Source organism: Equus przewalskii, chromosome 5, assembly GCF_037783145.1.
Source record: "Equus przewalskii isolate Varuska chromosome 5, EquPr2, whole genome shotgun sequence".
In the NCBI taxonomy this organism is placed as follows: Eukaryota; Metazoa; Chordata; class Mammalia; order Perissodactyla; family Equidae; genus Equus; species Equus przewalskii.
The window spans coordinates 18,446,504-18,472,287 of record NC_091835.1 but is presented as its reverse complement, the minus strand read 5'-3'; the positions used below and the strand labels follow the sequence as shown (position 1 = coordinate 18,472,287).

The window sequence follows — 25,784 nt, the reverse complement described above, 5'->3', positions numbered from 1 at the left end:
ACCCGCCCCCAGGGAGAAAGTGTAGTGAGAAGAGAAAGGCACACCTCTGAACGTGGAGCACTCAGGCACTGAGGGGTCAGGGGGAGCAGAGCAGCCAGCAAGAGACTAAGCAAGAAGAGAGAACTTGTCAGTGAGACACAACCAGGAGACCGTGACACCGTGGAGGCCAAGTGAAGGCGTTTCCCATGTCGACTGCAACTGACTGGTCAAGTGGAAAGGAGGACAGAAGAATTAATCACTGGATTTGGTAAAATGGAGCCAGATGGTGACTTTGCTAAGAGCAATGAGGACATGTGCCTGACTGGAAAGGTTGAAGAGAGAAAGGGAAGTAAGAATGGAGAAACAGGGAGATCTGTCACAAAAAGGAGAGGAGAGACAACACAGTGGCTGGAAAGAAACGGGAGGTTTCTTTAAGAAGGAAAACATTGAAAGCAGCATGTTTGTGGGTTGATGGGAATGACCCAGTTAGAGAAGGAAAAATAGATGGGGAAGAAGAGAGAGGAGATGGCTAAGGAAACAATGTCCTTGACGCACCCAGCGTCCAATGGAGGGCCAGGCCTTAGACAGGGGCAGAGACAGTACATCCCCCGGCATGGAGGGAGGTGGAGGCTATGGGTACTGACCACAGAAATGGACAGATTTAGCGATGAAAAGTAAAACAAGAAACAAGATCGGCTGAGAGTAAAAAGCATGTTGACCATTTGACAAGAAGGGCAGTGGGAACTAAACGGATTTTGGAAACACAGCAGGATTTCTAGTATCGAGAGTCTGCCTAAGACTTATGGACTCAAATCCAAAATGGAACCAGTCTGCACGATTCTGCAGTTTTCTCAGCCACTTTCAGCTGTCTGAGTTGGATTAACGAAGGTGAGGTTTTTCCAGAAGAGAGGGGAAAGAGAAACAAGTTTAACAGCGGTGGAGCATGAAGCTAAGCTACGTTAAGCATACGGGGAGGGGAGGTGCATAAGGGGCTTGCAAGGTAGTGAGAAAGTAATGGGGCCAAAGACCTGCTTCTGAGGCACATTAAAGAGAGCTTGAAAGACAGAAGGTGGTGGACAGAGAGTGGGATGGGTGCTAGAAATCAAGATTTTGGAGGTGTTGTAGTAATAAAAACTTTATAACCACAGAAGTGGGTGGATGAGGAGGATGCAGAGAAAAGATGCCTAGAAGCATGGAGGATGAAGAAATGGAGTAGACAGGATGCTGAAATCTCCCAAATGAAATGGAGGAGCTGGAGAGGTAGACAGTGAGCCAGGCGCCACAGTCTTCAAGGGAAACAGCTGTGCCCCCTGACAGGTGATCGCCTCAAGGAAGGGAGGCAAGTGGTAAAGCCCACGGCATGTCCTTCAAAGGAAGGGGGGCGGTGATCTGGAAGTAGCAATGGGGAACAGGGAGGACATCTACCCTGCCCATCACCTCCAGGCCTGCCAGACAAGGTGCAGGAGAAAGACAGCTGCTGTCAGAGGACCACTCACCTCTCCAACCTTTCTCGGGACCAGCTCTCTCTCTTCTACCCTGCTCTCTTCTACCACTTCCCCATGTTAGGCCCCACCAATAGTGAACTCCTGGCCATTCCCATACAACATGCTCTTTCACGACTCCAAGCCCTCTGTCTGATGCACTCGCCCCACCTCAGAGGCAAACTTGACTCATCATACACACCAACTTAGTCCAGACTTGATCTCCCTCAGGAAGTCTTCCATGAACCCCTCCCCTTCCTCATCAAGGCAATTTTCTCTCCTCTGAGGTACCTCTGCACCCTACATTTACTTCTACTGTTATCCTCACTACCCTGTTTGCAAAGGCAGGGAGGTGTATGTAAGTTTTGCATCTCCAGAATCCAGTAGAGTGCCTGGTAGTCATGATAGGCACCCAAGACATCTGATAAATAAATGAAGCCCAAGCAGAGGGAACAGCATTTTTGAAGCCCCTGGAACAAGTAAACTGTGTTGTTCTTGAGAACTCAAGCTCCTTCCTACCTCAGGGCCTTTGCACATTTTGTTCTTTCTGCCTGGACCACTTTTCCCCTCTCTTTCTTCACCTGGCTAACTCCTGTGCTTAATAAACATCACTTTCTCAGAGAAGTTCTTCATGATCATCATTTGAATAAGAATGAGCCACTGTTGGGTATTCTACTAGTGTGACATCCTTAGAACTTACAGAATTCTCTCTAAACCTTTATATCATAATAGGTTCATTTATAGAGGGTTTATTGTATGTCAAGTAAGGTGAAAAATGCTTCACATCTAATTTTCACAATAAACCTGACAGATGAATATGATTTATATTCTCCTTTTACAGACGACCCAATGGTGGCTCAGGGAGGTTAAGGTGCTCCCAATAACTCAATAAGTGACAAAGTGTGAACTTAAATCCAGACCAATATTAACCACTACACAGTATTACCCCAAAGTTTGAGCCACCTGAATCAGAATCACCCGGGATGCTTGTGCAATTGGAAATTCCTAGCACCACCCTGATCTTACTGAACACCACGGCAGGCACGATGCCCAGAAATTATTTTAAATAAGCTTCCTGGGTGACTTTAATGCACACTCAAGCTTGAGGACTACTGCTCTACTTTATGCAGAAACGAGAGGAAATTTCTTCAGTCGCTCTTGAGGGTTGCAGTGGTAGCTTCTGAATTTCTATATAAGTGGGATTTAGGGCCTACAAGCTGGTTGAATAAGGGGGAGGCTACGCGATTTGTCTGGACGACGAATCTGCATAACAAGCATCCTGATTTTGCTTACACTGGATGAAGTTTGGACTTAACCTGGGTGCCTGGGGAGAGGGGTTAGCTGATGGAGATAACGGAGGACGGATCTAAAAGCCCCAGGCCACCCGCTCGCGCCGCCACTACCCAGCTGGCCGACTTACGGCCCCCTCCAAGTCTAGCCCACTGCAGCAAAGATCAGGCACTACTTGCGGGAAGCAGCTGGGCCTGTCCTTGGGATGTCCACGCGGCCGCCTCGGGCCCACGCCTGAGTAAGAGTTCAGGACCGCAGGCGACAAGTGGGGGCTCCGGCAGCGGCTGCCTCGCTGACGCGTCAGGGTTTTCCTCCGGGGCGACAGCTCAGCACAGCCTCGGCCCTCGGACCCCACCACTGCTCCTCCCCGCTCGGGGACGGTGGGGACACGCTTACCTGCTGCTCGGCCGCCACCGCTCCAGCCGTCGCCTCGGCAACCGCCGCCGCCAACCAGAGTCACGTGGGGCAGCGCAGCCAATCACGGGGCGCGGCCGGCGCGGAGCATCCTGGGAGCAAAGGCCGGAGCGTAGCGAGCGGGGGCCGGAAGCTTCCCGGCGGAGAAGTGAAAGGGTTCGTGGTCCAGAGTCAGCTGGCGGTGACAGCGTCTCCCGTCCTCCTCGCCACAAGTTCACATTCGTTCCTTTCTACAAACGTCCCGCCTGGCGCTGTGCCCGGCTCTGGGGATGAGCCGGACCAGGCTCAACCCCCAGCCTCAAGGAGCTCGTCGTATCACAGGGAAAACAGAACCAGCGACGAGAAGATGACAGTACAGTGTGGTGGTTGTGGAAGAAGATGGGCATCATTATTCCCATTTTACAGGAGCGACCCAGAGCCACCCTAAAACCAAAAATGTCGCCCAGGATCGCCCTTAAAGCTCCAGGCACCAGGCTTCCACCCCATTGCAGCAGTTTCCGGGGATTTTAGAGAAACTCTTTTGTCCCCACGTGAAATTTGGGTTTTAAAAAATAAAACAAGCGCAGATCCTCCCTCCCCTTGCACGTGGTGCTTTTGAACTGAATTTCATCGGCGCTCAAGGAGCACCTGCGTGTTGCCCAGCTCTGGGCTGGAGGCTGGGGAGGTGGCTGGAGATGGAGAAAATCTCTCCCCTCCAGACATTGAGGCTCTGTGATGGGAGTCTCCGTGTTTCCATCTCCATGCTTTCGAGAAGGTGGAGACCACCAAGGCCAGAGACAGGGAAGAGGGCATGGCGAAGGAAGGTAAGCCTGCCTTTGAAGAAGCCCTGAGATGGTCTGTGGCCGCCGTCTCCCCAGCCCCCAGCCCCACCAGTGCTCTTTTGAGATCTGAGACTGTATTTAAAGAAAAATATTTCGTAGGAAGAGACATCCTGTCCAGGTAATATGTATTGAAAACAAATCTCCCCGTTCATAATAATAAAAGTTAGCATTTATGGTCAACTCACTATGCGCCAGGGGTTGCCAGAGGAAATACAGGACACCCGGTTACATTTTAATTCCAGATAAGTTTTTGGTAAAAGTGTATCCCAAATACTGCCTTATTTTATTGTGCATACAGGACATGATATTGTCCCATATTTTTACTTGCTAAATATGGCAACCCTATGTGTGCCCAGCATTGCGCTAAATGAATTACATAGATTATTTTATTTAATCTTCACACCACAACTATGAGATGGATAATATTTTCAAGATTTTACAGATTAACGATGTTGTACTTTACCTGAGCCCTGTGTTCCTGGAAAACAGTGATGGTTCAGAAATCCCCCTACCCTTTTGTGTTCTGGGAAGCGGCTTGCCAAAAAGAACTACCCTTCCCATGTGACTAAGACTTCTGTCCACTCTTTCTTGTGACTCTCATAAGACTACGGATGACTCCCTCGTTTCTCTGTGACAGGCCACAGACCTTTCCCCTTTTGCCTGAACCTGCTGACAAGGCCAGACATAGACCTTTCAAATTCCTGTTCTTCATCTCATGGTTGATTAGCTAAGAATTGTTTGTGCCGTGCCCCCCCCACCACCCTGAAACTGGTTAGACACAGAGATAAACATTTCCCGTTCAGCTAATTGACTGAGACTTCCTTTGATTGCAAAACCGTCCCAACTGTAAATTGTAAACCTGTCAACTTTTTCCCCTCCATATGCAAGTCTAAGGTAAAGCCACCCTGTGTTTTTAGACACTGATGTCTGATCTGGGGTACTCTCCTTATTGCAATAGGCTGAATAAAATCAGTGTCCTGACTTGTCCCTGTTTTGTCTTTGACAAGATGAATAACATGGCGAGGTTAAGAAACTCCTCAAACATCACACAGCTGGGGAGTGGTAAAACAAGGACTGAACCCAAGTTCATGTGCCTTTGAACTCTGGGCTCTTAGCTACTGTAAAAACCACTGCTGCTTTGCTTCTGTTCCAAGTGTATTTGCCTAATTGCCAGGATTGTGTTCACTGTGGTGGCTCTTATCTTTGCCCAGCACCCCTCTCCCTTCTGGTAACACACCCCACTTCTCCCTCCCCTCGCCACAGGGATGGGCACATGGGCCAGACGGGACCACTTATCCCTTTGGCCACAGTGGTTGGTTCAGGATGGGCACGTGATACAAGCTGAGCCAATGAGAGTCTTTCCTTGAGATTTTTCTGTTGAAGTGTGGTCAGGTCATTATAAAATGAGACCCCAGGACAGAACACAGCCATGTCCTTCACCACATGGAAAAGCCAGAGAAAATGAAGCTGTCACGCAGAGAGATGCAAAGAGAACGTTGAGGGCATCGAATCTCTGGTCCCAGACTCTGAATTCCCCTGGAGCTGCCCTCATTCTCGAAGCTCCTCTGTCCATTCTGTGGGCCACACACCCCTCCCCCAGCATCCTTCCAATCGACCATCCTTTTAATTTAAACTGGTTCAAATTGGGTTTCTGTTGACTGCAACAAAAAGAGGCCTGACTGTTACAGACATAATTTCTACATATGTCATATCAATTAAAAGTGGCTTCAACAAAGGAGTTTATTATTAATTAAACAATATAAGTTTGTTTTCTTATAATAAATGCAGAGATAGCTTCTTACCAGCAGCTCAAGTTGTCAAGGATCTGGGTTGACTTCTGAATGATAACATCTCCGTGACTGTGGATGATACTGAAACAAGCAGATATGGCTTGACACAGTTAATAAATATTTAAACTGCTATAATTCCTTAGTCATAATTTATGTGAAGACTTCCTTCAAATCCGGGAACACTCGTGTGATGCTTAATACAGGTATTAAATTGGAAAAATCTCTAAATCAAACTCACTATATTTAACCTGTTTGATATGTCCTGGTGTGAGTACAAAGAATACTTTTGTCACAAAGGCAAAACTGATTAGTTCTGAAGCTTCATCTGGGCAGTACCCAAGTTGGCTCTGCTCTGTATGTTCCATGAGTTCAGAGCAGGGCACTGAACCAGCTGCCTTACCTTCCCGAGTCTTAGGACTTACCGAAGCATCCCATTGGCCCTAAATGGGAGGTTCTTATCTGATCACCCCTGTTTTCCCAAAGTGGGACACATACTGCCAATGGCCGCAAGATGACTTTCTAAAATGTTTAATTATGAAAATTTCAAACATATGCCAAAGTAGAGAGAATCATTTAATGAATCAGCATAAACCCATCACTCAGATTCTAGGATTGTCAAGATATTGCTGCTGGGAAAAACTCGACCCCAAATTCAGTTCTCGGAATGTGCAGAACACTTCAGGAGAGCGAACCAGCCTTGCACTGGACGTCAAAGGCACATCAAAGAGGTCTGCATCCAGGGGGGGACCAATCTGAGTCTTCTGCAGCTGATGGCCCTCTGTGGGCCCCAGCTCTTGCGTACCTTAGGGGTGAGAAGCCGTGCATCTCTGTACCCTTGAATGAATTCGTCTTTGCAGCTGGCTGGATGCTGTCTCTGTTGAAGAGTAAAGAGCCAAGACCACAAGCAGACGAAGAGGGTGCAACCCTCCAAAGAGAGGGAGCTGGTAAACGGCACCCCCTGAGTTACAGAGGGTGAAGCCACCTAAATTAAGCCGTCTAAGGCTGACCCACTCAGACAAATCTGGGAGCCAACTGCACTGAGCTCTGCTTGCCTGGTCTGGAGGCCCTGGAGGGGGAGTTCAGACCAGGAGCGTGTCTCTGAGCAAGTGCAGGGCCTGGATCTAATCGGAGGGTTGAACCAGGAACATACTGAAATACCAGGCACAAATCAAAAGACAAACTACTGCAAGATGTTGCTCAGGCAATAAATATTTCCTTCCAGGAAAGTTGGATTTTGGTCACGGCCCAAAACTCATAATGTATTGGGGCTTCATATCCGTCGGTCTTCTCAGCCTGGAGTCCACATAGAGAGAGAGGACGTGGGTCTTGGTGTCTCCAAGGGCTCTTTGGTTTCTTGGAAGGAGAGCACACCCAGGTGGGTATAGACATCTCCTAAGAGAGCTGTCTGTGAGCAGGAAAGCAGAGGAGGCCTGAAAGTAGGGGGGAGACTAGAGTATCTGTCCTGGCCTTCGGTGCTGTCCTTCCTTGCCCTGTCCGGGGATGTGAGTGACATCACAGCCCCCAGTAGTTCTGTGACCTGGATGAGGCTGGTAAAAAGACCCAGCCCTTAAAATGCACTTCCCAAAGAGCAAACCTGTAGCCAAGATCTTTTCAAAGCAAGTACACTTCTGCAAAAGATCAGTGGGGCTCTCATCAGTCGTGTTCCTAGATACAGACACAAGATTTTTAGTGTGGAATATCACGAATTTCTAAGCAAGTTTAAAAACGCCTATGGCAGGCATGTGATGTGAGCACAGAGGGTGGTATGTTGGTCTGAACTGGAAGAGTAGATGCCAAAGTGACTGCATTTGGGTGGTTTCCTGGCTGGTCAACACACCTTGAGGACCAGCAGGACATGGCACACACAGAACATCTTTAGTGCTGTGGCTGTCCCTGTCTTGGATGTTTGGAACGCTGCAGAAGGGATTCCTGTGAGCCACGAAGCATGTCCCGAGCTCACTGTTGTCTTAGCCTAACCACCAGTCCTACTTGTCCTAAAGCAACATGACGTTATGATTCTTGCTTTCACAGTGAGACCTCCATATGGACTAGACGGAGGCGTGGCTAAGACAAAGTCATCACTGGGTTACTCAATAAATTATTGATTAATCTTACAATAAAAAGAATAATTCGTGATGATAGAAGGTGCACACAGTAATATTAAATCTTCCTTTTTACCCTTCTCCCCACCAATACTGAATGACCCATGAACTCAGCTGAACCTGAGGTCAAGGATAAGATGTAGAACGCCTTTCTGCCCCTGGGATGAAGCCTTTTACTGACAGACCTATAAACCCAAAAGTGAAATTATGGGCAGTGAGGAGAGACTTGGTAAGCACTGGCCACTGGCTTTCCAAGTGGGGTCCCCGGAGCGGGCAGCACTGGGAACTTGTTAGAAATGCAAGTTCTGGGGCTGGCCAGGTGGCACAGCGGTTAAGTTCCCACGTTCTGTTTCTGGGTGGCCCCGGGTTCACCCCGGGTTCGCTGGTTCAGATCCCGGGTGCAGACATTGGCACAGCTTGACAAGCCATGCTGTGGCAGGCATCCCACATATAAAGTAGAGGAAGATGGGCACGGATGTTAGCTCAGGGCCAGTCTTCCTCCGCAAAAAGAGGAGGATTGGCGGCAGATGTTAGCTCAGGGCTAATCTTCCTCAAAAAAAAAAGAAAGAAAGAAAGAAAGAAATGCAAGTTCTCAGGCGCCGCCCGGACCTGCCGAATCAGAAGCTCTGGGGGTGGGGCCCAGAACTCTGGGAGATTCGGATGGGCACGTCAAGTGTGGGAACCGCTGGACCGAAGGGTCTCGGGTGGAGCTCCGGGTGCCTCTCAAGTCCCAAGGCCGGACCGCGGAACAGAGCGAGCGCGGCAGCGAGCATCCCCCGGGGCCTGGCGCGCGGATCGGGGCTCTGCGAGGGGAGACCCGCGCCCGCCGAGCCGCCGGGGATAAATCTCTCCGCGGGAGGAGCCGGCCGCGCCGCCGGAGGGAAGCCGCCCGGCCCCGCGGGGACCAGGTGGAGCGGCGGCCGCACCCGGGGCGCCTCAGCGCTGATGGTCATCGGCGCCGCCGCTCCGCCCCAAGGAGCGAGCAACACGCCGCAGCAGGAGTTTTCACCCAGGGACCCGAATCTTGGGTCGGGGCTCACTGCAGTGACCTCTGGCCTGGGAAGGACGGGGTCAGCCGGGGTCTTCGGTAGAGTCTTAAGGCAGAAGCCCCACCCCACCCCCAGCCCGACCTGAGCCCCGGCCCGGGCGGAAAATCTGCCCCTGCCTGGCCGCCCGCGCACCCCCGCCTTCCCCAGGCGGTCACTTCCAGGAACCCAGCCTCTGGCTGTGCCAGCCCGGCGGTCAGAGCGCGCGGAGGGGTTCCCAGAAATCACACGCGCCCTGGAGCGGAGACAGTCCCCACCCGGGCGGCCTGGGCATCACTGTTTTCGTCTCATCACCGGCCCCAGGCCACCCTCTCCTGACGCTGCCCCCTGGCCCCCAGCCCCTGACCCTGGGAAGGAAGTCAGCGCAGACACATTGGAGCTGCCTCGGGTACAGCAGCCCAGGCCGACCTCGCCTTCCCTCATTGCAAGCTCTCTCCTCCTTGCAAGCTGTCTGCTCAACTGTTAAGCTCTCTCTCTTTTGTGGAGGCCTCTGCCCTTTCTCTCTGGCCTCATTTCCTTACAAAGTCAGACCAGGACTCCTCCATGCGCAGTGACAGAAACCTGTCTGAAAACAGCTTAAGCCAAAAGAGATTTTGTTGGTTTGCATCACAAGGAAGTCAGAGGTGGAGCGGGCCTCACTGGGAGCTGGAAGGAAGACTCCAGCAGTGTGTGCTGTCTCTCTTCTCCTCTGGGATCTGCGTGGGACTCTGTGTGGGCCTGGGACTGACAGTCCGCTCCCTATGTGGCTAGGCCTGTAACGGGAACCCGGCAGCAGTGGGTGGTGGCCTGCACGGGGCTAAGCCAGGTGGCAGGGTTCTCCCTGGAGTCTGGGGCCCTTAGCGTCTGATCCAGTCCTTCCTGCGGCGGCTGCACCGTGCCCTCCACTTTCTACAACACCCCTGCAAGCATAGGGTAAAGGCTCCTTTGCTGAGTGTGATTCAAGCTGATTACTTTACTTGCAACGAAGAGTCTGGACTCACACAGGTCTCTGGGCAGAGCCGGCTCCAACCCAGGCCTCTCTGCTTGTCCAAGAGACAGTGCTCGGGGAGCAAGGAGGAGAAGAGGAGGGACCCAGACACGCCCGGCCTCCAGCTCTGCAAACCTCTCCTCCCCACCGCTGTGAGACAGGGGAGTGGCTTAGCTCTCCTCTGACTCCAGGCCTGGACCAGGTCCCAGGAGGGCCTGTCAAGATTCTGGGGGGAGGTGCTGAAGTAGGCAGAGATGTTTGAGTAGCTGTCAGTGTAGCAGCATCTTGCCCAGGCTCAGAAGTTTCTGGTAAATAGAGTTAAATCACCCTCTCCCCTGAGTATTTGCAGCCCCTGCTTTGAGTAGGGGCTGAGAAGCTGTCCAGGAAAAGTGAGATGAACTCTGTGCATCCCTTGGGTTCAGGCAAATATGGCCCAGCTGGGGGCCCAGGGCAGAGATGACAGAGGTCAGTCTGCAGGGTCAAGGTCAGCCTGCTGAGGTCTGGGTACATCCAGGAAGCTGATACCAGAATGCTGGGTGCCAACACAAGGGGCAGATTCATCAAATACTCAACCACCCGAGGCTCGGACATCTGCCCTCTGCGCCTCGGCGTCCCAGCAGTGGGACTAACATGTCAAAATCGTGCCCCCCTCCCCCTTTGCAGGTGACCACCCAGCAGCCGCCTTCCAGCTCCACCAGCTGCAGGGTACAGCTGGTCCCGGCTCGGAGCAGGCGCTGCCAGCAGCAAAGTCCCATCTTGGAGCTGCACATCTGTGCGACTGCTGACCAGAAGCTCTAGAGTCAACGGGACCACATGAGAAAACAGGTGGAGGGTGGGAGAAGTCCGTGGGAGGGGGACCTCGTGCTGTCCAGGGACCCTTCATTCCACCCCTTTTGAACTCCTGGGCTGGAGAAGCATGAGCTACTGGGACACGGCAGCACCCTTTCTCTGGGCCTATTGGCTGGTTAGGGCGGAGGAGGAGATGCTCTGAGTTTGAAGGTTTTCAGGCTGGGCCATGAGGGGTAAAGTCCAACCAACCAAAGCCGGGCTGGAAAGATGACAGGGTCTCATTTGTATGGCAGTGAAAGAAATTTCTTTCTCCGGATTGTCTCGTAGGCCGAGCACTGGATTCATTTGGAAGAAATACTTGGATAAGTTGGTTAGGGTGAGGGTGGGGCAAGGAGCTGCTGAGAACCCAAGGTCTCAGAGCTCTGCCTTCCCAGGAGGCTGGGTGCTGCTCCCCACAGCCTTTTGCCTCTGAGCACTGTGGTGGGTGTGGGGAATGTGGTTTAAGGTGGGAGCTGGGGCTGACCTGAAGTGCCCCGTAACAGAAGGGAATTTGGAGCTAGGGAGGAAGGCAGCCAGCAAGGTGGGGTGCTGCTCAGGGAAAGGATGGTGATGCTGGCTCCATCAGAGGGGACCTGGGGACCAGAAACATCTAGTAGAGGCAGGTTGGTTGTTCTGGAACGTGCAATATTGTGCCCCAATTTCCCTTCTCCTCTTTTTCCATAGTAATAAATCCTACCATGTTTAGCTGGGCACATATCACTGGGTGATTCAACTCTGGTCAAGGGAACGAGAGTGGAGACGACGTGTACAACATCTTAGAAGTGTCCATCAGGGGAGGGTTGTGGCTTCTTCCTTTCTTCTTCCTTTCTCCTTCCTGGTGGCTGGCATGCAGATGTGTTATTTGAAGCATAGGTGCCACATGGGATCATAAGGTGACCTTGGGACCTATGGTGACTAGTTTGTTGGGGCCATGGTAACAAAGTATCACCAACTGGGCAGCTTAAAACAACAGAAATGTGGGCCCCACCTGGTGGCAGAGTTAAGTTCGTGCACTAGGCTTGGGCAGCCTGGGGTTCACAGGCTCGGATCTGGAGCGCAGACCTGGCACCACTCATCAAGCCGGGCTGTGGTAGCGTCCCACATAAAATAGGTGAAGATTGGCACAGATGTTAGCTCAGGGCCAATCTTCCTCACCAAAACAAAACAAAACAGAACAAAACCAGAAATGTATTCTGTCTCTCAGAAATATATCCTCTCACAGTTCAGGAGGCCAGAAATCCAAAATCGAGGTGTCGACAGGGTTGGTTCCTTCTGATGGCTCCGAGGGAGAACCCATTCTGTGCCTCTCTCTTAGCTTCTGGTGGTTGCCAGCCATCCTTGGCTTGTGTTCCTTGGCTTGTAGCTATATCACTCACTCCATCTCTGCCTCCATCATCCCGTGGCCTTTGCTCTGTGTCTGTGTCTGTGTGTCTTCTCCTCTTCTTGTAAGAACACCGCTGGGTTTAAGGCCTCTCTACTCCAGTATGACTTCATCTTAAATAGTAACATCTGCAAGGACCCTATTTCCAAATAAGGTCACATTCTGAGGTTCTGGGTGGACGTGAATTTGGGGGGACACTATTCAGCTCAGTACACAGCACAGGAGAGGGAGCACGGGTCCCTGACGCTGAGGAGCACCGGGGCGCCCAGCACTGATACTGCAGATTTGGTGAGTAGAGGGAAACCAACGTCTGGCTTATTTGAGCTACTGTCACTTTGGTTGTTCAGAGACCCTGTGGTCAAATCTAATTCACACTAACACAGCCCCTCAGAGCCTCTCATGCCATCTACACGTTTCTCTCTGGGGAGATTGTTGGGAGCAGATACTTGAAGAGGAGCTGATTCTCTTTAGAGATGGGCACGGGGTGAAAAACCAAGAGAGCTCCTGGCTGCCAGAGCCCGAGGAGGAGGGGCAGCTGCCATCCACCTGGCTGACACAGCTGCTGAGCGGCACTGCCTGTGCTGAGCACTCTGGTTCGGGGCCACTGGTGAAGGAGTCATGCATCCAGTAGGTGGGTCCAAGGGGTGGCGCCTAGGGAGGGGTCCTGGCAGCTGGGAGCGTCAGGAGGCTGGTGCTCCTCAAGGACCTGGCTGCCCTGGAGGCAGTGGAGATCCGGGCTCTCTTAGCTCTGTCTCTGCCACCCGCCCTGGCCCACGAGGCCCCACAATGTTCTCTGACCTTCTCCATGCAGGTCCTGGGGGAGACATTGATGTAAGGCCCCGATCCTTGCCCCAGGCTCTCAGGGAGCCAGTGGGTAGTGGGGTGTGCTCTGCCCATCTAGTCGCGGAGACCAGCTTACTTAGATGTGGCCCACACAGTCTGTGCACTGCGCTCTACCTGCAGCAGGTGCCAGACCATCATCCTGGGGCTGCCCCACACCTGAGCTGGAAGGACGGAACTGGCAGCCTGAGCCTGCCTGTCATGTCTGTCCTGTCTTGACCCAAGATTGAAGCAAGTGGTCCCAGAGGTGGCCCAGCAAAGACCCACAGATCGCTATTTCTCTGGTGGCCACATGGGTAGGTTCAGGGCAGCATCTTTATGGGGAGCTGAGCAAAGGGAGGGGGTGGTCCAGCTGATGCTGGAACCCAGGTCACTTTGACATGATCTGGACCTGGGCTTCCACACACGGGGGGCTGGCCAGGGAGGCACAGCATGACCTGGGATGAATCGCCACCCTGTCCTATGCCTCCATTTCCCTTCAGCCTACCTGTGAAGGTCCCTCCCTGGAGAAACTACCCAAAGGCTGGGAAATAAACATTTTTGGCTCCAAGAACAGCTATATAAGGTGGGGCAGGGCCAGCTCCTTCTCAGCCTTCTCCCTGGAGCCAGCCCACAAGTGCTGGAGGAGGGCTGGGGTCTGGGGAGTGGCCCTGGCTCTCCGGGAAGGTGGGGGTGCTGGGTGACCCACCGCTGCATCCAGGGGTCCTCCTGGGTGGTGGTCCACCATGGTGGCCCTGCCCACGCAGTGTCTGGGGCTTGGTCTGGACCCCAAGCCTCTCGGGTCTAAGCTGTCCAGGCCTTTGGAAGGCCAGGTCTGCAGCCAGGCCAGCTGTGGCCACACAACCACCCAGGCAGGCCTTTCGCTATCTCCACCACTGGCACCAAACCCAGAACACAGGTCTGGGGAAGGAGCCAAGACAAGGGACAGATTTCCCTCCCCCGGCACCCCATCCTGGCCCCACGAGCCCTCAGTGCTCGGATCTGTCCTGACTCACATTTTCTAGAACTACGTGTCCCATGGAAACGTGTGTACACCTGTCTGGAGGTAAGTAACAGGGCCTGTGGACAGGCAGTTTTCCTTACTTGCACTTGAAAGTCTGGGCTCACTCCAGATCCTCTAATCGGGGGCTCCCAGTGGCAGGGGGCACAGTAGAGCCCGAGCTCTGGGAGGAGGCCCTCTCCTGGGAGGCTGCTTGCTCCCGCCCTCTGCCGCCCCCACCCACTCCCCTCTGGGAAGCTGTGAGAGCTGCAGGCGCCAGCCAGGGGAGCCCATTCATTTTCTCTGCCTGCTCAGCCCTCACATGTCCTTATAGGGTAGAGGCTGCAAAGGGTGCAGCGGAGGCCACGCCTGCCGGGAGGAACAGGCAGGGAGGCCTCCGAGGGGCTCCCCGCTGGAGCCGCCTGGCTGCCCCGGGTGGTGAGTCTCCACCTTCCCCTTTAATAACACATTTTGCAATATCCTCTTTCTTATCCTAAAATGAAATTCCCAGATAAGAGAACCTACTTACCCACATGATTTTAAAATAATCATTATAATGCCCTAATGGTAATAGAAAGAAGAAATAAAATGCAGCAATTTTATAAAAAAAAAATATGTATTTCCATATGTAAGTGCTTGGGCAGACTACACCAGGAGACATTAAAAGAAGTCTGATGCACGTGGCCTTGGGCAGTCACTGCCATGTGACAGGCACAGGTGTGTGGTGGTGCATGGTGACTCAGTAGGGCAGGTAGGGTGGGGTGGGGTGGCCATCTTTGGCATGAGTTTTCAAAATGATGAACAGCTCTTGGTAAAGTTCTGAACTAGACCAAGACCAGTCTTACCCCAGCCACACACTGCAGGAAGTCGAACCTGGTGGGCTCCCACCAGGAGCACCAGTTGGATTCCCCAGTCATTGTGAAAACCAAAAACACCCCCACCAATGTGCGAAATGCCTCCCTCCCGGTCGGTCGTGTCCCCACCCTGAGAACCACTGCTGCAGGCCGTGGGTGTGGAGGGGATATCAATGTGAATGGACCAAGTCCAGCCCCAGGAGCTAACAGCCCAGTGTGGGAAGAGCATGGCTCCCCTTGAAGTACTGTTTTGGCATCGAATGCCAGAAATTCAACTCCTAGTGACTTGTGTTTTGCTTAAGCAAAGAGAGCTTGTTGCTCATGGAACTTCACAGTCTGGAGGTAGAGGCATAGCTGGTGTTGGGGCTCACATGATGCCATTTGGAACCACCTCTCAGCCAGCTTCCTCTGGGTTGGCGTCATATTCAGGCCACATCAGAAGCAGAAGAGTGGTTTCCAGTAGCTGGAACAGATGCCCCAGAACTGGGTCTTGTTGGCTGGGATTGGCCTGACTCGGGTCGCTTGTTCCTCCCTGACCCAGTCACCGTGGCCTGTGGATGGAACGTGCTGACTGGTGTGTGGGCTGAGCTAGGAGATGGCCCATTCCTCAAGGAGAAGTGAAAGTACAGACAGCAATTACCAGAAGGAATGCAAATGGTGGCTGGGCTGCAAATGTTACAGAGGCTCACTAGAGAATGGGTGAATAAATGAGAGAATGAGCTTCTTAGGTCTTCTCTAACGTGGTACAGAAGTATGAGCTCAATCTGGTCATCGACAGATTTAATTTCCACAGCTTGTTTTGGCCACACTGGCTTTCCCTCAGACGCAATGCTTTTCCACATTCCTTATTAGTATCAGCTCCACTGCCAGAGCATGACTTTGTCTTGAACCAGCTGCTTAAGAATGTTGAGGGACTGAGCACAGATTACGTGTCCCTGTTTGGGGCAGACCTTTAAAGGAGGACCTTTAAAGGATTAGGACCTTTAAAGACTCTAAGCACTAAAACGATTAGAGTGCCTCTACTCAACACCCTCCTTGCCCCCATTAAAAAGAAAAAACATTTCTAAGCCACCAAATAAATGTAAGGAAGTCTAACAACTTGTTCACTTTTCCCATAAAGACTATTTCAATTACAAATATATGCTGATCAAATTATTTTTAGAAAAATAAAATTGTTTTTTTCCTGGGCTTCTGCTATGCTGAACTAATGGGAACTCTGGCCCTTCTGTCCTCGCTTGACCCTGGAGTGTGGCCCTCTTGCCTTTGCCCTGCTGCTGGCTGAGGTGTCACTAGGCTGACTGGACATAATTCCTCTTCGGGCACCAAAGAGGGGAGAGGCTGAGGCACCTGTGTTCAGGCCGCTGTGGGGCCAGCCTAAGGCCTGGAGACTCCAGGGCAAGGACTGACTGGATGGCATCCACTTACAGACACTGTCTGCTCGGGAAATGCGATGTTCTGGATCTCCCTGGGTCACTGCAAGCCACAGAGTCTCAGGTTGGGGGCCACGGTGGGGTACTTCCATGTGTACGTGGTGCATCGTGGCTGCTCCTGCTGGCTCTCTTGCCCTCTCGGCTCCTCAGTTTGCCCAACACAATGCTCTGGGGAAGCGAGCAAGAAGCATCTCATAAAATGGGCTGCTGCCACAGTTAGACAAATCCAAAGACCTTTCCGATGGTGAACAGCAACTGCATGGTGAGTGTAGGAGAGCCTGGGCACAGGGAAGCCGCAGGGCTGGAGCCGCATAGCCTGTGCACCACAAAGAGACCTGTCCAAGGGGTGCAGCAGCACAGGGCTCCCACTTCCTGCCACTTGGCCATCAATTTGGTTTCTGGGGTCCTCTCTTTTGGGAAGGAAATACATGGTCTCCAGGTATGTTCACACTCTATCGGGTGTGCCTTACCCCTGGAGACATCCGTCTTCTAAGGAGGGCTTTGTGGACGGCTATGCTGTTGGAGGGGTTCTGGGGTCCTCACTATCCCCTTGTCCACACTCTATAAATGGCAAGGTGACAGGTCTTCTGGAGGCGACTTTGTGTAGGACAGTGTGTCTACGTCTGTACAGAAGCCTCTGAGCGCTGCCGACACTTGCTGGGTGCCTGGGAGGGACTCCAGATCTGCTGAGTCACGGCCACAGTGGCTAAAATAGAAGCAAAAGCGAAAACAAAACCAAAAGAAACATTTTGTAGTCAGACGAACCTGGATTTGAATTCCAGTCCCACAACTCACTAAGTACCCTAAACTTCTCGAAGCCTCATTTTCTGTAAAATGGGGATAGTAATATTTACCTCGCAACAGAATTGTGAGGATGAAAGATGGTAACGTGAGTAAACAGCTGCACATAGTACCCAGCACGCAGGAGCTGAATATGTTTGTCACCATCATCTGTCCATCCGTCCCTCCGTCCATCTGTCTGTCCACCTGTCCATCGAATAAATACTGAGCGCCTATAATGACCCATGAACTTCTTTAGGTATTAGGAGTACAGCAGTCAGAAAAAACAAACTCCTTGTCCTCATGAAGGTTCTATGCTAATCAGGGGAAAGAGACAATAAACAAACATGATTTGCTGGGTGGTTATAAGTGCCATGGAGAAAAACAAATCAGGATCAAGGGCATCACCAGACTCCCCAGGCTGAAGCGACGATTTAATCTGAAACCAATACGCGTTATTTATCAAATACTGTGACAAGGACTTTGGGGGAGCTTATTTATAGACTGGCTGGAAAACAAAAATCCTATACACACAGGAAACCAGGGGAGAACAATGAACCGCCTTGCCAACCATGTGTCATACAGGCCTGAGAGGCGCTGGGAGGAGAGCGATTACTGGGGCTGGCAGTGAGGTGTAAGTGAATACCCCCACTCAGCTTTAACCCAGCAACAAGGGAAGGAGTTTGCTTAGGGACCCATCCCCCGCCCTTATTTTGGAGAGGCTAGTTCATACCCAGCATAAGCAGAAAGCCTAGGATGCTTGTAAACTGCCTAAATCTTTAGAACATGAATCAGGGCTTCCGAGAGAAGACCATGGCAGAACAGTCAGAGGCCGCTCACACCAGGTCATGGGAATGACTAGATGGGGAACTCTTTATCTCTGTCCAGCTCTTTGCCAAGTCCCAGCTCTGGGTAATGCCCAAGATCTTTGAAGGTAATTATCTCCCGGATGCAATTTTATTATAAATAAATAACTCACTGATTTGGAAAATATTGAGTGCACGCACCGAAGGAACGGCCTGGTTCCTAGAAAAGAGATGGGAACTGCCCATCAACAGTGGGCTGTGTTGTAGAGGCCATGGGTATTTGGAAATACTGCGTTTGTTGACAAGCCCTTTCTGAAAAGGCTACTAGCTTAGGAGTATGCAGGAAGACACAAACTTGGAGCAGAATCTGGATATAGCACAGCTATATGGCTATTTGGAGGTCTGCTGCCCCTTTGGATCAAACAAGCCCGGAAAATTAATAGGCCAGCAACCAGTGTAATGGAAAGATGAACTTGAAACACAACTGTAAAAATGACTTTTGATGTTGAACTGGTCACTTCACTCTTATGAGTGTCCTCATGTGTAAAATGAGAGGTTAGGCCATGCCATTCTGATTCAACTAAAATTTAGTGAATGCCTACTTAAGGGCTAGGTTTTTTAACATAGATTATCTTAAGATAACAGCATCTGCCTCATAGGGTGGTTGTGAGGAATGAGTATGTCAATATATGTGATTCTTAGCAGTGTCTAGCACATAGCAAACATGTAATAATTAGCCATTATCATTTATTCTCTTAAGGACCTTGAGGTGAACATTATTTCCTCTGTACAAATGAGGAAACCACTAAGTGACAAGATCAGGATCTGAACCGAAGTCTGAGGCCAGAGTCCACGATCTTCCCATTATGCAGTTTGGCTTGGAAGGGCACTTACAGCTTTTAATTGTAAACAATGAGTAGAAAAGGAACTTGAGCTCTAGAAACAATCAAGCCAAGCACCTTCTGAGAGATTCTCTGGAAAGTGGAGGGTTGCCTCATTTATCATGAAGATAAGGAGGTTGGGGGGGGGTTTGGGACAAAGCCATAGAAGTTTTTTTGCCCAAGCTCATTTCTTCTCATCTCATACCAGAAACACAATCTTGCCTACACAAAGAAGAGCTAGGGTTCTCAAAGAGTAAAACCAATTGAGAAACAGTCCTTAGCAGGAGCGTTCAGTCACTGCAGTGGAGAAATGAGAAGAGACATTTCGACCCCCGGGGAAGGTGGCTCCAACACTCATGAATTAGTCATGCCTTCTGCACTCATGGACTCTGTCCCATTTGTTCTGTTAGTGCTCAGTTGTGGCTCTCACCACTGTCAACAATACAGGTATCAATGAATATATGCACATACATTATGTACTAGGGTTATAACGGTGAGCAAGACAAATGTAGAGAAGATAGGCAAGTCAATGAGGCAATGAGTGGTAATATTACGTGACAAGGACAACAGGGGGCGATACTGGGTGCTGGGGGAGCACAGAGAAGGACCTAGTCCAGCTCTGGTGGGGAAATTGGGGTTTCTTGCAGGAAGTCTCTCTAAATCAAGACCTAAAGAACTAACTAGTAGATTCACCAGACCTAGAGGGAGAGGGTGGGAATGAAGAGAGGAGGGTATCTCAGGCAGAGGGGATGGTATGTGCAAAGGCCAGGTGACAGAAAGCCTGGCTCTTTGGAGGAAGTGAAAGTGGTTCTGAGTGTGAGGTAGGAGAAGAGTGAAGAGATGGGAGGCTGGAGAGATGAGCAGCAGCTAAAGCCTTACAGAGCTTTGTACACATATTAAAGAATTCGGGCATTACTCAACAAACAACTACTGAGAGATTTTAAGGAGACTATCATGATCTGCATTTTAGGAAGATCAATTTGCAGAATGGATTGGAATGGACCGAGTCTAGAGGCAGATAGACATTTAAGTGCTTGAATTAGAGGCAGTGAACAGTGGGGAAGAAGGGTAGATGAACTGGAGAGATATTTGAGAGGCTAAACACTGAGGCAAGGATGACGTGTGGGTTTTGGTGCGGACCACCAGATGAAGGGGTTGTCATTTGTACCAAAGAGGAGAAGCCGAGGAGGCTGGATGTGCTTTGGATAGACTGTTTTCAATGTCTGTGAGACGGCCCAAATGGGGATGCCCAGTAAATGCCTGGATGTGAATGCAGGAGCTCAGGTGAAAGGGAAGGGAAGGATGTAGACTGGCTATCGGCAGCAGAGAGCGTGACGGAAGGTATGGGATGGATGAGGCTGCTTACAGAGTGGGTTGACTGAGAAGACCCAAGACCAAATTCTGAGGAAGACTAGAGTTATAAAGCAGTCAGAGGGAGTGGGACCTGCCAAAGAACCCAAGAATCCCAGCAAAAAGAAATGCTCAGATAAAGATAAATATTTTTTCAATTGTTCAATTAAGGGGAAGTCAGAGACAGGAGGAAAAGACGGGCCATTGACACCAAGGAAAGAGTACTTTTGAAATGAAGAGTCAGTGGAGTCATTTATCTGCAGATGGGTGGGAGAGACTGGATTCTAGGATTAAGTGCAGTCTAAGAAATCAAATAATTTCCTTCCATCTGGTTTCATTGTTGTGGATGCCACTTGCCTTCAACTCTGAAACCGTGGCACGATGACATCATCTGGGAGTAATTGCTGCCATTCTCCCTTCTGTTTCTTCTACTGAATCTATCAATTCCAGCTTCTATCCTGTCTTCACACATGACTTTATTTCACCCTGTTCTATTTCACTCTAGATTTCTTTGCTCCTTGGTGATTCCTCAGTGCTATGCATATCCTAGCAAATCTTCTAGGAAAAAAAACCACTGGGGAAAACAGTCTCATCATAATCTGATCCAAGTGGCCATTTTACTTTATAGCTTGCATTTTTTAAAGATATAACCTCAAGATTTAAGACCAAGATACAAATTCTAAATTGCACTGCCTACTAGGAACTAGTGCTGACTGCTCTCTGAATTTAGTCTATTAATTTTGGAAGGAATTTAATAACTTTGGCCAGAGGCCAGTGAATGTACCACCTCTCCCAGATTACTCAATTTTGGACAGTGACATCATTGGGAGACTTCTGTTTTTTAAACATTTCATATATTAAGGGAAATGTTAGAGATAACTGTCTGAAATGCAAGCAATGCTAGGAGCTTGAACAGGAAGGACATAGCTAATGAGAGGCTAGGAAATGAGATAATCTCTTTTATAGAATCATCTGATATTGAGGAAACAAGGAATTTACAAAGGAGGGGATACAATGAAATTAACCAATGAGTGGAGCCATCCTTTGGGATCAGTAACCTTTAGACCTGGACCCAACAACAAAGCTGCGGCAGATGAGAGGATGAGGGCTGATACATCCAGCAGTTTGTTTCCTCTAAGAAGAGCTTTTTTTCCAGACTCCAAAGACTATATCCTAAATTAAGAAGTCTAAGAATCAAGGTTAGAGCAAAGAACCACTCATGTATAATGCGCAAACTACCTCTTCTTATTTTACATGATTGAAGACCAAAACATGGAAACCCCATAAACCCCCAAATCCAGCTCAGACTGCTGTCCCAGTAATTTAGAGATCCATTTCATATGTCAAGAACACCAGGAGGGGCAGTTGTCACAATAACGACCCTGCCTGCTTATTTCAAAAGCCCAGCACCCAAGAAAGGCCTGATAATATAGAAATCAAAATTGTACTTGTCAAAATTCATCAAATTGTATAACTTCAAATTTCTGCATTTTATTGCATTTAAATTATACCTCAACTAAAAAAAAACATGAAAAAAAGGTAGAAAAGGAGAAAGGAAAAAAAGGCACATTATCAGGTCCTGTGGCTAAAAGGAACTAAATAATTTATATCTATTGTCTGTAACAGGGTCAAAAGCAGGAAACAATAAGCAAAGCTTATTTAAAAAAAAAAAGCTTCTGAGCTGCCTAAACAGACTACATTTCCCTTGCATCATTACAGGGACTTCTTCAGTAAGTGATGGCCCCTACACCCTCAATCCCATTAAAAAAACTGCAGAGAATTCTTGGAGTGATGAACAAGGGTTGATACTTTTTCTTTCTTACTTTTTTCCATTATTTTTCAAATAAGCTATAAAAGAGTTAAACTTTTTCATTAACATGAGAGTCACGCACACTCATCCTAGCAAACAGGGATTTAGCTCTTTGGGTTTAGGCATTTCACGGTGGGGGGAAAGAGTACTGGATCCATTTATTTAAAATCTGGGTTGAAAAATAAACAGAAAGTCCTTGTTTATCTGGAGATTTTAATATATTTATTTGAAAACCAAGTTCTGTGAAAGAGCGCACTAAATAGTCATATATCTTCTCTTCAACCAAAGATGTGGAGACAAGATTCTTCAGGTCAGCGCAGAGGCAATGATATATGCAGTGAATAGCAGGTCTCAGCATGAATTTCCAGTATGAACCTGAACAATCTTCTTCAGACAGGCAATGAGGTCCTGGGCAAGGGGGAAGAAGGGGAAGCTAGGGTCATTCTTTATTTTAAGAACATTCTTCTTTTTTCTTCTACTAGCTGCTGAAGTCTAAAACTAGCCCCTAACCCTGCCTATGCAGTCCTAACATGCCAGTTTGTGCTAAGATAGATTATAGTTTTCAAACTCCTATTGGACTGAATATTTTATCCTTTTGAAAACTAAGAAGAATCCAATTTCCAACTAAAAACTTCTAAGCCAGGGGCCGGCCTGGTGGCGTAGTGGTTAAGTTCATGTACTCCACTTTAGTGACCTGGGGTTCGCAGGTTTGGATCCTGGGCATGGACCTACACACCGCTCATCAAGACATGCTGTGGCAGCATCCCACATACAAAACAGAGGAAAACTGGGACAGGTGTTAGCCCAGGGACAGTTTTCCTCACCAAAAAACAAAGAATAACAACAACAAAAAAACCCCACCACCACCACCACCAAAAACTTCTAAGCCACCTTGTAGTTACTGAACCAGGGGGTTTTCAGTAAGGTACTGTGAAAGGTTGAAGGGGACTAATGCGAGCCAGTTCAGTTCTACATAGAGACTGAGTGCTTGTGGTATTAACACCGTCAAGTGCTAGTTCGGTAAAGCTTAGGAAACAATCAGAGGCTGAAAGATAATTTTCGAGAGTAAGTTTAGATTATAGGGAGGTTAGTATAAATCTCTCTCTAAGGTCCAAACTGTCTCCCAGAGGCTTGAATATATTCTATTAGTGGCGGGGGTTCTGCCTTAATATTTATCTGAGATTCTGTAAAAGCTTTCATTAATTGCTAGTCAGTGTGTAACACTCACACTCACGGTGCTGGATTTGCAACCTCACATTTAAATGTGTTTTTCTTTTGTCATAATGTAATAAATGATACTGTTGTTATTTTCTTTGAAGAGTAGAACAAATTCATATTTGTCTGACAATGAATTTGCACTCGGGTAGAATTAGAGAACCTTGACCATACAGTTTACATGCATCTTCAAATATGTGATGACCATTCAAAAAGAATGGGAGAAAGAAGAATGACAATTTCATGAAATTAGATGATTCTAATCTTTTACATCTAAAGACCTGCCTTCAACATTGTTAGAACACTGGCATAATAATAATCTTTTCAACTGGACAAAGCTTTGTGTTATAGTCTAACTGACCGCAAAGTACCTATAAGTACTGTGTCTTACACACATTAGGTGTTTAAAAGCATTACTGAATGAATTAATGTTAAGTACCAAAAGTGTTGGCAAAGGAAAGGGAGGGAGAGAAGAATCAGCAAGAAGTCTAGACCTGCGCTACTCAAAGTGTGATCTACAAACTATAACTGATCCACAACAGGGAGCTTAAACCAAAAGGTAAATCCACTGCATTAGTGAGCAAACTTGTCGGTTCAGCTGACTTTTTTGGAGAGGGTAGCAAGGTTTTTCAATGTAAGGAGCATTGTGTAGATTTACATTCTGGAGCAAGCTCTGCATAAAACATCGGTGAAGTACTGACAAAGAGATTTCCCTTGATACACAATTTTGATCCACACACACCTCTGGTCCTTAATCATCAATATACTCAAATGGTTCTGGGGGTTCTGGCTCTTGTTCCTCCTCCTCGATTTTCGGGCCATGGGCTGCCACAGGTTCCACCAGCTCTTCAATGTCTTCACTGGTATCCTTCAGAATGATGATGCCTCCAATGGAGAGCTGTAAACACAGAGCAAGGAATGAAGAAGCACAAGCTCCACTCATATTTGCAGACTGCTCCAGAATCCAGAGTGCATATTGTTAAATGGCACCTTAAGACTACCTAATGATCTGGAAGTGAAGAACTGGGATAGAACAACACTTTACCAGATGTCAGGAAACCTGGGCATTTGTGCCTGTGTGATACTACACTGGTCACCTAACCACAGTGTTCAACTGTAAGAAGGGGCTAATAAGATCATCTGATCTATTCCTTCAGGTTAGTCTGAGGACCGAATGAGGAAAAGAACGTTACTGTGCGTTACAAAGGATAAAGAGAACTGTGATCTATAAGGAGTATTTGCAAACTTAACCCAGTGGCTCTGGATGGTAGAACATGTGGTTCTGTTCCATCTGGATGATGCATCCCAATTTAGGAATAGCTGTTTCCCAGTACTAGCCGCAGTCTGATTGCAGGGAGGATGTTTACTGTCCAAATACGGTATTTTAATGCCTTGCTACTCAACACGTGGTCCTGGACCAGTAGCATCATTATCATCTGGGAGCTTGTTAGAAATGCAGAAAACTTGGCCCTCCCTAGATCTATAGAATCTGCATTTTAACAAGATCCCCAGGTCACTTGTATGCACATTAAGGTTTGAGAAGCACACTAGTCTAACAGATACTTTTATTTGTGAGAAAACCATCATTTTAGACACAAAAGACAACCTACAAATGAAAAGCCAATTTTTCTCCAGCAATTTCAGAATGACAGAGAGGATAACAAATATCACAGATATCTGAGTGTTTTCCACTTTAATCTACAAATCCTTGTGATGCAAGACAATGAAGAAAGAGATGAGAAACAAAAAGGAAGGAGAGTGTAGAAGCAATTCTATTAAGCCTTTTCCCAAACATATTAGCAGAAGGTAAATTCCAACACCAAACTGTTCACCCATCTCTGGTGTGCTAATCTTATTCTATTTGCTTGCCTGTGTCAAAGGAAATGGAAAGCTGCTCTCTATAATCAAATCAGTCAACAGTGGCAGGGCACATCTGGAAAAAACATATTTCTACCAAAGCACATTACTGGGAAGGAAAAGAAGCCCAAGTACATTAGTCAAATGATTCACATATGTACAAGCACCCCTGCACTTCAACCTAATCTGATTTTTCATCATCAGAACTCTGCCCTGCCATTCTGTAAAACTGGTGTGCCTTCATGAATTTCTAAACTATTTCCCTTCTCTCAACACATACATATTCCTACATATTCATCTATCACTCTTTCCCTTAAAAAGTCTGTTTTTCTTGAAGAGGAGCCATTTTATGAATGGACTGCCTTTAATGCCAATATTCACCCAAGAACAATCAGAGTACATAGCCACTACCCTAATCCTCCATGGCCTAAAAGTTTACTCAACCTTCTAAAGGACCAAATGGAAAAGGATGTTCTACCAAACAGAAAAAAACACCCATGTTTACAAAAAGACCTCCTATATTTTGGAAACATATGGCTCTAGGCTATAACTCTTCTATTTCAGGCTTAACTAGAATGAAATAACCCAACTCAAATCCTGCCATATAATCAACATGGCTTAGGCTTATTAATGCCTTATATGTTAGTGAGAAATTTCACACTCTCCCAGCAGAGAATAAGATACATGACATTCTGTTTCCTGAGAAGGCTAGTGACAACTGAAGATATAAGCAGTGGGACACTTCCTGTTGCCACAATCTCTTGAAGACATCTTTTAAGATGGATAGGAAGCAGAGTAGGAATGCTATCCATTTTCAAAACTATAGGTGCCTCTTTCAAATGCGGTGTCTGAGGAAGGTTCTGATGACCTTGCCATTGAGGGT

At 48.5% G+C, this 25,784-nt stretch overlaps 2 protein-coding genes and 1 long non-coding RNA gene across 23 annotated transcripts in view; all 3 read right to left on the bottom strand.

Moving 5' to 3' along the window:
• Positions 1–3,257, bottom strand: part of ARMC9 (armadillo repeat containing 9) — a 134,549-nt gene extending 131,292 nt beyond the window's left edge. For 12 of the 20 annotated variants that reach the window (XR_011539824.1, XM_070618533.1, XM_070618537.1 and 9 more), the window contains exon 1: positions 3,147–3,257. The gene's annotated coding sequence lies outside the window, so the exon portion shown is untranslated. The remainder of the gene's footprint in view (positions 1–3,146) is intronic. The other 8 variants (XM_070618534.1, XM_070618550.1, XM_070618545.1 and 5 more) reach the window with 3 other exon arrangements.
• An 11,258-nt stretch (positions 3,258–14,515) lies between these two features.
• On the bottom strand, positions 14,516–17,295 carry LOC139083469 (uncharacterized). The gene is made up of 2 exons (XR_011540193.1): positions 17,057–17,295; positions 14,516–16,908 (listed from the first exon to the last, which is right to left on the bottom strand). It is a non-coding gene; the product is annotated as an uncharacterized lncRNA (long non-coding RNA).
• A 4,733-nt stretch (positions 17,296–22,028) lies between these two features.
• The window catches only part of PSMD1 (proteasome 26S subunit, non-ATPase 1), a 96,955-nt gene continuing 93,199 nt past the window's right edge, over positions 22,029–25,784 (bottom strand). For both annotated transcript variants that reach the window (XM_008530052.2, XM_008530053.2), the window contains exons 24-25: positions 23,787–23,942; positions 22,029–22,237 (exon numbers count right to left, since the gene is read on the bottom strand). In XM_008530052.2, the coding sequence (XP_008528274.1) occupies positions 23,796–23,942 (147 nt within the window). In that variant the 3' untranslated portion in view covers positions 22,029–22,237; positions 23,787–23,795. The remainder of the gene's footprint in view (positions 22,238–23,786; positions 23,943–25,784) is intronic.